The sequence below is a fragment of the Trematomus bernacchii genome, unplaced genomic scaffold (assembly GCF_902827165.1).
Source record: "Trematomus bernacchii unplaced genomic scaffold, fTreBer1.1, whole genome shotgun sequence".
Lineage (NCBI taxonomy): Eukaryota > Metazoa > Chordata > Actinopteri > Perciformes > Nototheniidae > Trematomus > Trematomus bernacchii.
The window spans coordinates 430,318-443,770 of record NW_022987567.1 but is presented as its reverse complement, the minus strand read 5'-3'; the positions used below and the strand labels follow the sequence as shown (position 1 = coordinate 443,770).

Here is a 13,453-nt window from a genome sequence, read left to right as displayed (position 1 = left end):
TAAATACAAAACTACTTAAAGGGGGTTTTTCATTTCGCTGGCAACCCTGAAGTTGCTGACGCCTAAGTGACGAACTCGTCCCCTGATTGGCTGAGCAGCCAATTCCCTCCCCAACTGACCGGGAAGAAGCTGTCAGTTGGTCTCCACCGTCTCACGCCTCCTCGTCTTATGGCGTGTTTGAAACAACCTTTCTGCCTCTGTGTACACGTGTAGTCAACGCTGCTGCTGTTGTGTGTGTCTGTTTTCTTTTAGTTTCAACCATGCCTATAGTTAAAACGTGTTTAAAACTGTTCCTGTTCGGCGCAGTCACCGTCATGACCGTGCTGCTGCTGCGGCACTGGATGGCCACCAAGCAGTACGTTTTCAACAAAGAAGACGTAGCCAAAATAGCCAAACAGTACGCAGGTTAGTTTGGTATTGAGGAGTGTTATAGCTACATAAATTCAAAACTAACCTGCTGTTCAGTCAAATGCAGTCTAAAGTAGAAATACGCGATTTAAATAGCCCAAATAACATATCATTAACAGTATATGTGTGTATTCTTAGGACAGGACCATGAGCAGGCCTTCTCCAAAGTGGTGGTGGAGCTCAGGAAGAGGTACACACACATTGTTTTTGTTTTTTAATCATAAATGTATAATATACTTACTGTCATGTAAGCATTTGTAGCTGCAACTGATAAGAAACCCCTCTCATTGAACCATTAACTATCAGGGTGTTTATTTGTAAGTGACGTTTTTAATTGACTCTTATTCAGTCAGTTGACATGTCATTAGATTCATGTTTGTCTTTTAATAAAGCGACATGGTGGCAGAGCTGTTACAATTCAACCAAACTTGGTTATTTACTCTGCTTTGTAGACAGGGCTGCATCTGATGTTGTGGAGTTATACAATATTTTAAACACAATTATTTCAAGTAGTTGTGTAGCATTTTATTTAAAACTGCTAATAACGTGTACCTGAACTAGGTACCCTGGCCACATCCTGCCAGACGAGGACCTGCAGTGGATCTTTGTGAACGCTGGTGGCTGGATGGGCTCCATGTGTCTGCTCCACGCCTCGCTCACTGAGTACCTGCTGCTGTTTGGCACTGCAGTGGACACAGGAGGACACTCAGGTGAGGAGTGAAGGGGGTTAAAGTCTGCAATCATAAACTTAAATTATGCAGAGGAAGAACACACACATTATGTTATTACCTGCAGCCTTATCTTTTGTACTGAGGAAACCGTAAAGGATTTATGTAGAAAAAGAAAACGTAATATGCAGCATATATCCTACACTTTTATTACATAAAGACTGTACTTGGGGAGTCTTTTTCCTAGTGATGTGTACACTCTATATTTGTGTTCCTTCGTTTTTTGGGATCAATCTGTGTCAATAACCAATAGAAATGTGACTCCATGTCTGCTCTCTCCTGCTGTCAGGTCGTTACTGGGCTGAGATTTCTGACACTATCATATCCGGCACCTTCAGACAGTGGAAAGAGGGGACAACCAAGAGTGAAATATACTACCCTGGTAATACCATGAAATATTTTACCAAAACATTTCATGTTTTAGTATTTGTGGTTTCCTTAGTGACCTAAATGTAAGATGTAAAAATGTTATCTGAATGAGAAAATGTTGTTGTTGTCATTTCCTCATCCCTTACTTCCAGATGTTCTTCTCCACAGGTGACACCATCGTCCACAGTATAGGAGAGGCAACATCCGTCCAGTGGAGCGGCGGGACGTGGATGGTGGAGTACGGCCAAGGTTTCATCCCCTCCACGCTGGGATTCGCTCTGGCGGACACCCTGTTCAGCACCCAGGACTTCCTCACCATGTTCTACACCGTACGAGTCTATGTCAAGTGTCTGCTGCTCGAGGCCGGTACACTACTCACAGAAACGGGGGTTTTCTGAGGCACGGTGGTGAATTGGACAGTAACATTTCAAAAGGTTTACCTTGTCATCACATCCATCCCCTTGACCACTATCAGTCTAGCATCAGGGAAACTCCATGATAGATTATTCACGTTTAAATATTTCTACCTGGAAGTGTAGTATCTAAATTTGCAAAAAGTACCGGTTCTACATTCAAGTTCTTGCCCCTCGTTAAGGCTATCCAAAATACAGTGTTTGATTCCTTTTTTTTTTCCTACTCTACACAACATCTGATCTCAAGATCTCAAACATAGTCAGTGAGGTCTTCAGTGTTTTGTTTTTTTAAATCTGGCTTAAAGAATGGAGACCTAAAGACCTTTATTTACAAGTAGGTTGCCAAATCATTATTCTGGGAATAAACAGATAACACTTGTAACTGGCAATTGAGTATAAACTCACTAGTAAACAATCACTTAAGAAAAAGGATTCAGCTGTGATAAATACTGGGTTGGGGACCAAGGAATCACTTTAAAAACAGATATGCTTAATTTGGCTTGAAACTAACTTAAATACATGATTCAAAGCCAAAGCACTCTATTTTCTTACTAAATACCATTTCATATTTATAAGCGTGTAAATTGTCACCATAAAAAGTCTAATTTCACAAAAATGAAGGTCAATAAGCTTGTTTGCTGCAAAGAATACATTTGATAGTTGGCTCTAAATCCCTCATTGACAATCAATTATCCGTTAATATTTGTTTAATGTGGTGAAGTAAACTGCCTGGATGATGTGTGTACAATGTCCTATTTTTTGGCTCAGTATGAGTCATAGTCAGGTTCATTTCAGCTCAGCAGTGCTTTAAAGATTACACATACTCTGTCATGGTGTGTGATCTACTACTTCAGAGCTACTGTGCAGCAACCCAGTGCAATGTCCCCTTTTTTCTTCTCACAACCCCACTTTTTTCTGGCTTTTCTCTTTCACCTTGGTAGAGAGCTATTTTTTAAATTCAATAGATCTTCTGAGAAATATAGGAGCCATTTCAAATATGAGTGCGATTCTTATTTGGCTTGGAAAACGAAGAAAAAAAAAATGGGTCCCTATATTGTTATATACGTTTTTGTGGTCAAGTACGTTTACATGAGTTTGCTACAGCCGCACTTCATTGTGTGGGACTTTGCACTAGCCCTATTGGGCAAAAACAAAACACTATACACAGGCACTTGGAATTGTACTTTACAAGCAAATAATATCCACCATCTCCCGGTTAATACCTTTTCAGCCATATTTTTAACAACATATAAGGTTTTTTGGGAGTAAACTACTTTATACTAAAATACTTTATAACTATCTAAACTAGTTATTTGGTTTCCATACAGCAGCATCAGTAGCAGCGTGGTCTCATGGATGGATGGCAAAACAAAAACATTATCACTGTACCTTAAATGTTGATGTTTGGGTGTACAATATACTGTAAAGGGAAATATGGAAACTGACAGTGCCAGAAGAAATAAATGTTTTTCGAAGTTAAATAATGCAAGCCTGTTTTATTGCTTATTAAAACACACTCATCTGAAATCTTGGAATAACTAAACTGCACTGAGTCATCCATCACAGCTCCTGCAAAACCAACATCATGGGTATTTTTGGGTGGTAAACACAAGCTGAGTGAAATCACAAAACTGACCTTATATACTCCAGAGAGTTAATAAATATCTGGATGAGGTTAGGGAGTGTGAGTAGGTGGAGGGATGCTGCGTGAACAGATGGTGGTATTCCAAATAACAGGCCAGCAGAACAGAGCAGAGACACATCCGTCCTCATCTCCGTCTGTAAATGCCAAGAGGATGCAGACAACCTGATTTGTTGTCATCAGATCCATGAGAGAGGGCCAGGTGATGATGATAGAAGTGTGTGTGTGTGTGTGGGTGTATGTGGTGTTTTTAACCTGTGCGTGTGTGTTTATATTATACTATAGTGTGTCCAATCTGCGATGTTCATCCTCCCTGAAATATATATCCATCTGTGTGTGTTGCCATATTATCCCAGATATAGATTTAATGTCAGCCTAACAAACTAGCCTGACCCGCTGCCCTCCTTCTCTTCAAGCCCTTTAAAGGAGATGTATTCAGAATCGAAGACGGGCGACGCAGCTGAAATACCAGGGTGCCGGTCAGCGGTTGCCCCTTTAATGGGATAGACGACGGCCTCTTTGACTAATCGCTTGTTGTCTTCCAGGCTAATGTCCTCGTAACACATGTCAGGGCATTGCAAATAGATGTCTTTTAGGAGATGAACACACACACAGAGAGCGAGGGATGCATGCAGAAAATATAACAAACTGGATAAACGATTCCAAAAAGAAAATCAGTGTCACAAAACCTCCATTAGGCTTGCATAAATAGGTGTGCTAAAATAAAACACAACATGAAGCAAACAGAGGACCTTCATTATTACATAGCTCCAATGTACTCACAGGAAAGCTCTTCCCTGCCCTCTAGTGAACATATTCAGTATCACACAATTGGATTTCTTTGGATAGAAATATGTTTACATCTCAGTATAGACATTCCATGACCCTTAATCAAGGCTCAAGTTATTTATTTTCAACTGATGCCAATATTTGTGATTAGAATGAATCATTACACTATGTCACTATTGACATAATAGTACATTTTCTTAGTAATAACCTCTTAAACAGAGGTCCACTTAGGCCTACTGGCTTTCCAAGAGTTGCCAAACCAATCCCATGCTTTCACTTGTACAGCTTTGTAATTAGGCATTTAGAAAGCTATTTCATTTATTAATCATATCATTTTTTTAAGAAACAATGCACATTTCCAAGTCGGCTACCTCTCCTCTTTCTGATAATACACTAAAGCTTAATTAAACTAGTAAATACTTGTATTGTCATTGTTTCAGTATTTGGTGTACAGGGGGATACTACACCTGAGAGTACGGTGGCCCCTAGGGACAAAACCCAAACCCCCACACTAACACTGAACAGACTTCAGAAACAAGTGTGGGCCAACAACAGCTTACTAATCATAACGTCTTCTCACTAAACTTCCAGAAACAAGATGGAGCTTTCATATCAATCTATGAAGGTTGCCCACCAAGCCCGGGAAGCGGTGAGTGAATAAGGGGTTTTCTTATTTGTGTTTTTCTATCAGGGTAGACGAACTGCTTGTAAGCTAAACACTTTAAGCTAACTTCACTAGCAACTGAGACACTTTGGAGAGGGGCGTTTAACGTTAGTTTCCACTGCTTATGGCCAAATTAACTTTCCCACCTGGCCAGGTCGTCGTTGAACTGTGACAGTTAGCTTAACAATTAGCTGTTAGCTGTTGAGCTAATCAGGATAGCTAGTTTTGCACGATCCAGACCTACCATTAATCACCAGCGTCTACAGGTTGCCTAGATACCAGTCAGGTGTTTGTCATTAGTGGCGATTTGTCGCCCTCTACTGGGATTTTGTATGTCCGCATCCGAGTATACTCCCCGTTATAATGTTCTACACATGTGTAAAGTAGCAGGGAGTACAAGTATAATCAAATATAGTTATCAAGATCACTACTAGACTTTTTTTTCGCGGGTGACATTCCAACTTGTCAAACGCAGGTGTGATTCATCAGTATAAATAATGAAAAAACTACAGTAAAGTGCTACCAGACAGGAAATCCCCCTGTGACAAAAATCACATTTTAGCTGCTTTGGCTTCATGGTCCTTGCAGTATGCATTTAGAACCGACCCCCCTCTTCTTTTCTACCATCAATCCATGGATCCATTACTATTTATTTATATAGTTTAATATCATCAATTGCAAAATTGCCTTACGGGACCAGACTGTGCAGCATAGGCCTACAAGGAAAACTCCCCAAAACAAACCCCATAGTTAAGGGGGGACAACTAAACATGTCTGTGTGAAAGAGACAAGAGTACACTTTTTATTGTTTTTTCATGTCTAAACAAAACCACACATTAAACCAAACTTTGAATTATTTTGTTGACATGAATGCAGCAGTTGTGTTTGAGGAGCTGAGTGTGTTCTGTGTTGCTGTCCAACAGGATGAGCTGAGGACTGAGACCAGGAGGAAGAATCTCCTGATCCTCATTTACCACCACCTGCTGGGGCAAGGGTCAGTATACCTCCACAGTGGTGCTGCTAACACATATACAGTACAGTATGTGTGCAGTCGCATGTCAAAACCTTTCAACATTCAGAGGCTTGTCTGTACTATAGTTTCTTAATGGGCCTTGATATGCTTTTTAAGGGTTTCCCTTTCCTGTAGTGTGTTACTGTTTATTGTATAGTGTGCATGTAAATGGTCTGCAAAGGCTAAAATCCAAAAGTTCCTTTTTTTCCTGCTATTAATGACATGTGATGTTGCAAAGAGCAGACTTACAAATTGCCAAATGAAAAAGACTAGAAAGTGCTTGCATTTAATGATTCATTACAATGACTATGATATATGCCACTGATCTAGCAGGTATGTGTGAAACAGCAATTGATATGATCCGTGGTAACACGTGTACAGAAGACCATGTATTGGTGTGTGTGTATAAACTGAAAATGTCTGACTTTTCTGGTGGCGATACAAGCAGTTCATCAAATAAAAGCACTTTATACTAAATCATGTGAGTTTTCCCAGACATAGTTGACCTCGATTGTGTTACTTTTTGATCTTTCTAAGGTTCTTGCGTGTGTGTGTGTGTGACATCCTGTGTGTGTGTGACATCCTGTGTGTGTCCGTTCCCCAGCTACGTGTCTGCAGCAGTGGCCTTGGACCAGGAGACTAATGGAGGTGTGAGGAGGTTCGAGGTCTGCGACAACATCGATCTGGAGATGGTGCTGATGGAGTACGAGAGTTATCACTATGTCAAGTTCCAGAAGTATCCCAAACTTATCAGAAGAACCGCAGAACTAGGTATACCACCTCCGCTAAAACAATCTCATGCTCAATGTGATACAAACATTCTAAATGATACTGTACTTGTTAGATCTTAATTAGAGCTAATTCATATTTCTTTTTCTTTTATGCCAAGGTGAAAACAGAAATATAAGAAGTGGTGGAGTAAAGAAGTGAGTTCTTCGTCTTATAGACCTTTCTTTTAGTAATCAATAAGGATGTTATAGTCATACACTGTCCATACATGCTGATATTATGAGCATTAGATTAACTTGGCTATGATGTTGAATGAGGTCTGGTCTGCTTCAAAGTGCAATTATGATCAAATCTGCCAGTTATTATTTAATTCTTCCCCTGAAACATGTTTTTATTCTGTGTCGATCAGGAGTCCCTGTTCAGCTGTGAAGCCCCTTCCCAAAATCATCCCCTCTCAGAGCCCGCAGCCTGCAGTTGGAGCCAAGAGGCCAGCTGCTGGTTCTCATACAAATGTAAAACATCAAAAACACAACAATCATGATCAGAATATGAATTTGAAGTGTGATTATCTGACCTCCTGATGGCTGTGTTTCCAGGAGAACGGCTCTTCTGTTCCTCCAGAGTCCTCAGAGTTCGGTCTCAATGTCTCCTCCATCAGAAACGGACCAGCTGGGGAGGCGGCTACCAACAGGAAGGTACTAGAAAAATATTGTTTTTATATATGGATAAAGTGGATTTACATTGTTTTATGACACATTGTATTTGTTTACATGTCAGGCATTACTCACCCTTCATCCAGACAAATCACACGGTATGATTTACAGGAAATATCACCCACTTTTTCCTTTTAATATGTTTTCTTTCATTTTTTCTGTCCTTGTATAGTAGAAAGTTTGACAGAATAACCTTTTGTACATATAGTTTTATTGATGAGTCTCTAAGAAACTAGCTAAGAAGGACCTTTTGTATTTTGGGGTTGACATGAATAGCAAACAATGAAAATTCCCTCATGTAAACAAATCATACACATTGACTCATAAATATCTACACACCGTTTTATAGAAATGTGAAACTTAATCACTAATGCGAGTTATTTATTTCATTACTTTGTACTTTTTAATGAGTTTACATCTTTTCTCAGGGCCAGATGACTGAAGGCAAAGTTCCAATCCAAGGAACGGGCAGTGACTTAGACCACATGGTAATTATAAAACAATTTCAGTGTATTCTTTAAGACATTTGAATGGCACAAAATTCATGTTAACAATCCAACTCAAATATATGAAAGCTACTCATAGGACTACACTAACATCGTTATATCAACTTAATGCTGGGTTACAGGAGCGGCTGCTGAAGCCCCTCAGTGGCATGTCTGGGATGAGCGGTGAGATGAGAGAACTCGCTGCCATCATCAGCGGGGTAATAAACACACACACGCACGTGCACGCGCACGCGCACACGCACACGCACACGCACACACACTATATTGAAAGCTCTGACAAACATGGCAAACATTCTCCATACACGTAAAAAAGCTTATTTTATCTTAAAGGTGGGGTAGGTAATTTTGGAGAAACCAGCTCGAGATCGCTAGAATTTGAAAATACACAACCGGAGAAAATCTGCCACTTCCTTACGGAGCCCCTCCTCCAACACACACGAACGCGCACATGACCAATGAGGGCACAAGATACTGTAAGTTTGTGCACAGATGGAAGGCTGACAGCCAGGTAGGCAATCCAGTTATTTTAGCCGGGCCGGCTAAAATGATTGGTCGTACTTTTTACAGTACTACCCAGATGACATTTTTTTATGGATTTTTTGTCAAAGCACTTAAGATATTCATTGCTATCGGGATGTTAAGAGCATTCCATGGAATATAACAAAAAGTGTATCTCGAGCCGGTTTCTCAAACTTACCTACCCTACCTTTAAGTTGTGGCTCGTTCTTGTGAAAAAATATATACTTTAGATGTTACCAAATATGTCCACCAGTGGGCAGTGAAGTGCTTTGTTGGGGTTAAATTGATCTGCTATATTAATGAAGGCCCAGGTTCTATCCATTTCCCTTATCACTCTAAAGGACACCAATTTACTCCTAATCTCACCAGGATGTTTGTGCCGGGTGTCTTCCACATGCATCCCTCATTCTGTGTCTCTGTGTGTGTGCTCACCCCCTAAAGGACATCTATCTGCACAGCCCCAACGTGCGCTGGGAGGACATCATCGGGCTGGAGGACGCAAAGCGATTAGTCAAAGAGGCCGTCGTCTATCCCATTAAGGTGCAACCGCTGCCCGGCAACGCTGGTATTTCAGCTGCGGTCGCCCGTCTTCGATTCTGAATACATCTCCTTTAAAGGCTTGAGGAGAAGGAGGGCAGCGGGTCAGGCTAGTTTGTTAGGCTGACATTAAATCTATATCTGGGATAATGTAGTAACACACACAGATGGATGGACAGGGAGGCAGGAACATGCACATGTAGAATTCATACACACCGTCGCATTCACACAATTCTGCCGCTGCCTACAGACATTGCACATACAAATATAACATGGCACACACACGTGGAAAATACACACGCTTCTATCATCATCACCTCATGGATATGATGACAACAAATCAGGTTGTCTGCATCCTCTTGGCATTTACAGACGGAGATGAGGACGGATGTGTCTCTGCTCTGTTCTGCTGGCCTCTGTTATTGAATAATACCGCACCTCCACCTTCCCACAATCCCCCATTTCTGTCTCCATTATTATTCATCCTCTGGGGTATAAGGTCAGTTTTGTGATCTGCCTCTGTTTGCCACCTCACATTCAGACTAATGTGTTCTGTGTGATATTTGCAGCACTGCCTCAGCTATACATCAAGCAAATCAGTTTGTCCTCTTTGCACACAGCTCAGCTTCTGATTGGTCTGCGAGAAGACGATGTTCCCAGCTATAATATATTTAAATTTAGAAATTATTCTGGCTTTCTAAAGGTTTGTCTGTGCTGTAGTTTTATATTTCACTCCCCTCTCTCTTTACAGTACCCCCAGCTGTTCACAGGCATTCTGTCTCCGTGGAAGGGCTTGCTGCTCTACGGCCCCCCAGGTAAGATCTCCTCTGCTGTAAACCCACATCACGTTTGCTTTGGCCAACATTAAAGGTCTCCTATCATGCAAAATGCACTTTTTGATGTCTTTTATACATAAATATGTGTCCCCGGTGTGCCAGGGAACTCACAAAGTGTCAGAAAACAAAACCCTCTCTCTTTTCCTCCGTACCCACATCTCTAAAAACGGGGGACCAACGGAGCTGATCAAGATTTGCGTCCGATATGACGTAATATTGGAAATGTGGGCTGGCTTTACGCCCACGGCCCTATCAGAAACGTCACTATCACAAACAATGTGTTTTGGAAGTAATATGGTCTTTATTTACATTAGCAAGCATCGCTAACACTCAGAGCTAACGCTGTACTGGAGAGAGTATGTGTACAAAAGCAGGAAATTAAAAAAAAGGAACTCACCTTGTGGTAAACCCGCAATTAAAAAAGCATTTGAGCTCCATACTGTTTCAGAAATAATCTGTGATGTGGCTTTGAACATGATGTGGCTTTGAACATGATGTGGCTTTGAACATGATATGGCGTTTAATCACGGCAGAATGTAGCTGAGTACCTGGGTAAAATTCTCTTTTTCTCTTTTTAAAGCTACGGACCCAGAATCAGCACTCTAACAGGGCTGAAAAAGAGGGTTATGAGGCCTACAAATAGTATAATAGGAGACCTTTAAATAATGTCTTCTTAACATTGTGACCATGTGACTCACATTCGCAGGTACAGGTAAGACTCTGCTGGCCAAGGCCGTGGCTACAGAGTGTAAGACCACCTTCTTCAACATCTCCGCCTCCAGCATTGTCAGCAAGTGGAGAGGAGACTCTGAGAAACTGGTCCGGGTAGGTGACTGCTCCACACATACAGTAGTTCAAATATATTAAAAAAGATAAAACATGTTTGAATGTTACGTACATTGTCGGTTTGGATTTGTGGTAACATATGTATTCTGTATGTCTGCAGGTTCTGTTTGAGCTGGCCAGGTACCACGCCCCGTCCACCATCTTCCTGGACGAGCTGGAGTCAGTGATGAGTCAGAGAGGAGCCAACATGGGGTGAGCTCAGCCACTAAGTGAGGAAAATGTTTTTTTTAAAGTCAGTCCTGGGCATTAGGGACTCACTCCCTGCACTAGATGATCTACCAATGGTGTGACTGTACAATTTTCCTTGTGTAAAACATTTAACTTACTGTGAATCATCTGTAATTAGTGTTTTCTTACAACTATTTACCTGCTGAATATAAGTAATTAAACTGTTATATTTCATTTGTATTCACTTTGTATAACAGTTAAGCCAATATAAAGATCATTCATTTTCAATAATGAGCAATCAATATAAATAAACACACATTTAGAGGGAGACTGCAGTAAAATAGCTCTCAATCATCATGTATGGTATTTGTACCCAAGCAAGAGAACTGAAATGAGCATTTTAACCATAGTTATGACACTAATTATTACTAATCAAAGAAAAACAGATGACCGATCACTGTAAGATAACTAAGTGGTTTACCTATAGTTGAATCATTTCACAATAAAGAGCGTTGAGAGGTGGTGAATATAACTGATGTGACAGACTGATGTGTTTCCAGGGGGGAGCACGAGGGGAGTCGCAGGATGAAGACGGAGCTGCTGGTGCAGATGGACGGCCTGGCCCGGTCAGAGGACCTCGTGTTTGTTCTGGCTGCCTCCAACCTGCCCTGGTAACACCTCAACATGAACCCCCCCCCCCCCCTCATACTGTACGGTCAGACCTCAGCGGCCATCTTTATTTTATCTTTCCTAACGATGGTGACAGGATTTTATGTGCGTTTGTGTTGTAAGTCCTTCCGATGTGGGAAAAGCAGACGAACACAAACAATTATACTTTATTTCCTCTTTATTTTTAATAAACAACTCAATTATTTGTTGCGTTTAGGGATTTCATCAAAGAAAAGAACATTTCTAGTAAGCTGAAATTCATTAATACATATTATTTACGTGAATTGTAACAAAACAACATGGCTTTTTCTAATAAATATATATTAAATGTTAAAAATATAATTATTATTTTATTGTTCTTTTTTTCTGTGAGTCATTCAAAGAGAATGGTGGTTGAATTAGCTTTGTAAAAAAAAAAAAATGAACTTTATATTGCTTTAATTATTAGGAATTATTTTTGAATATTCACTTTCATTGTGATTCCACTCTCAATAAAAATGTTTAAAGATACATTTTTTCGTCAGGATATTTGGACTAGAACTGAACAAGACACAAACATCTGTCCACAGTTCCTAACCCTCTCTTCTCTCAGGGAGCTGGACCACGCCATGCTGCGGAGGTTAGAGAAGAGGATTCTGGTTGGTCTGCCCTCCTCGCCAGCGCGCCAAGCCATGATCTCTCATTGGCTGCCTCCTCTCAGCTGCACAGGAGGGGTGGAGCTACGCACTGAGCTGGACTATGAGACTCTGGCCAAGGTGTGTGACAGCGAGAATAAGCAAACAAGCATTTATATTTTGTTTGTCTTTCTTAAATACAGTATTGATCTTATTGGAATACATTATACGAAAAAAATGTGTTGAGTCATGTTTTGTGAATATACAGCACTATAGAAACCCGGTGCATCTCAGAATCCCAACCAGAATGCTTTATATATTCCGGGGAGGATATTAGGTTTTGTTACAGTTTCCTAATTTAACGATAACATATAAAAATAAATCAGAAAATATTTAAATAAACATAAAAAGCTGCAGTAAAAATCTGCAATATACAGTAAAGATCAAATAAAATAGAATAAGAATATTTATATTGACATAGATCTTAATTATCAGCCAGCCTTATGTCACTGTGTGTCTGTGTGTGATTCAGGGGATGGAGGGTTACTCTGGCTCTGATGTGAAGCTGGTGTGTAAGGAGGCCGCCATGAGACCAGTGCGCAAGATCTTTGATGCTCTGGAGTCACATCAGGACGGTAGGGAAACACACACACACACACACACACACACACACACACACACACACACACACACACACACACACACACACACACACACACAGACGTACAACAACCTACAGCTACATGAGGAGACGTCCCCTCACAGCAGCAGTGTTTCTCTGTCCCTGATTTAAACTATGTAGCCTCACTGTGATTCTCCCTTACAGGAGGCAGCAACATGCCAGTCATCCAGCTGGAAACCGTGACAACAGCTGACTTCCTGGAGGTCCTCACACACACCAAACCCTCGGCCCGAAACCTGATGGACAGATACACAGCCTGGGACAGAGAGTACAAGTCTGTCTGACACACAAACACTTTTATACTAACATTCCAGCATTTCCAACAGATTGTTGACTGTAAACAAACTGACCTGTTGCTGTAAGGCTTAGTGGGAGCCGTGGCATGACAGTGCACTGTATTCTAAATAATTTATTCACACACACATTGCACATCCTTATACTAACAGTAAATAGCCTCACCAGAATATCATTATCTAATCAGTTTAACAAGATTCTTACTAACTTATTGCTTTCCTAAGCTGTAACTTCTATTGGTCTCTACCATCAGTCAATAAAAATACTCCCACAACTCGAAGGTCTTAGCCGTCGTGTTTTTCCTCTTAAATT

The 13,453-nt window shown here is 40.8% G+C and overlaps 2 protein-coding genes across 3 annotated transcripts; both read left to right on the top strand.

Annotated features, from left to right (window-relative positions):
• Nucleotides 1-112: 112 nt before the first annotated feature.
• On the top strand, nt 113-3,402 carry sigmar1 (sigma non-opioid intracellular receptor 1). Its single transcript, XM_034126036.1, has 5 exons — nt 113-405; nt 547-598; nt 970-1,118; nt 1,426-1,518; nt 1,674-3,402. The coding sequence occupies exons 1-5, from the start codon at nt 261-263 to the stop codon at nt 1,901-1,903; spliced, it is 669 nt and encodes a 222-aa protein (XP_033981927.1). The 5' UTR covers nt 113-260; the 3' UTR covers nt 1,904-3,402.
• Nucleotides 3,403-4,864: 1,462 nt separating this feature from the next.
• Nucleotides 4,865-13,405, top strand: katnal2 (katanin p60 subunit A-like 2). Of its 2 annotated transcripts, none has more exons than XM_034125940.1 (16): nt 4,865-4,998; nt 5,937-6,007; nt 6,630-6,796; nt 6,915-6,951; nt 7,164-7,266; nt 7,351-7,449; nt 7,896-7,955; nt 8,096-8,173; nt 8,937-9,035; nt 9,784-9,847; nt 10,575-10,693; nt 10,815-10,906; nt 11,443-11,553; nt 12,144-12,306; nt 12,698-12,800; nt 12,995-13,405. In XM_034125940.1, exons 1-16 carry the CDS (start codon nt 4,948-4,950, stop codon nt 13,129-13,131), a joined length of 1,554 nt encoding a protein of 517 aa, XP_033981831.1. In that variant the 5' UTR covers nt 4,865-4,947; the 3' UTR covers nt 13,132-13,405. The 2 variants fall into 2 exon arrangements, with proteins under 2 accessions (XP_033981831.1, XP_033981830.1); XM_034125939.1 differs by having other exon boundaries at nt 12,992-13,405.
• Nucleotides 13,406-13,453: the final 48 nt, after the last annotated feature.

Coding starts and splice junctions, on each gene's coding strand:
- sigmar1 (XM_034126036.1), top strand. CDS start 261: ATGCCTATAGTTAAAACGTGTTTAAAACTGTTCCTGTTCGGCGCAGTC. Junction 406..546: donor AATAGCCAAACAGTACGCAG/GTTAGTTTGGTA, acceptor GTGTATTCTTAG/GACAGGACCATGAGCAGGCC. Junction 599..969: donor GTGGTGGAGCTCAGGAAGAG/GTACACACACAT, acceptor TACCTGAACTAG/GTACCCTGGCCACATCCTGC.
- katnal2 (XM_034125939.1), top strand. CDS start 4,948: ATGGAGCTTTCATATCAATCTATGAAGGTTGCCCACCAAGCCCGGGAA. Junction 7,267..7,350: donor CTGCTGGTTCTCATACAAAT/GTAAAACATCAA, acceptor CTGTGTTTCCAG/GAGAACGGCTCTTCTGTTCC. Junction 12,307..12,697: donor ACTATGAGACTCTGGCCAAG/GTGTGTGACAGC, acceptor TGTGTGATTCAG/GGGATGGAGGGTTACTCTGG.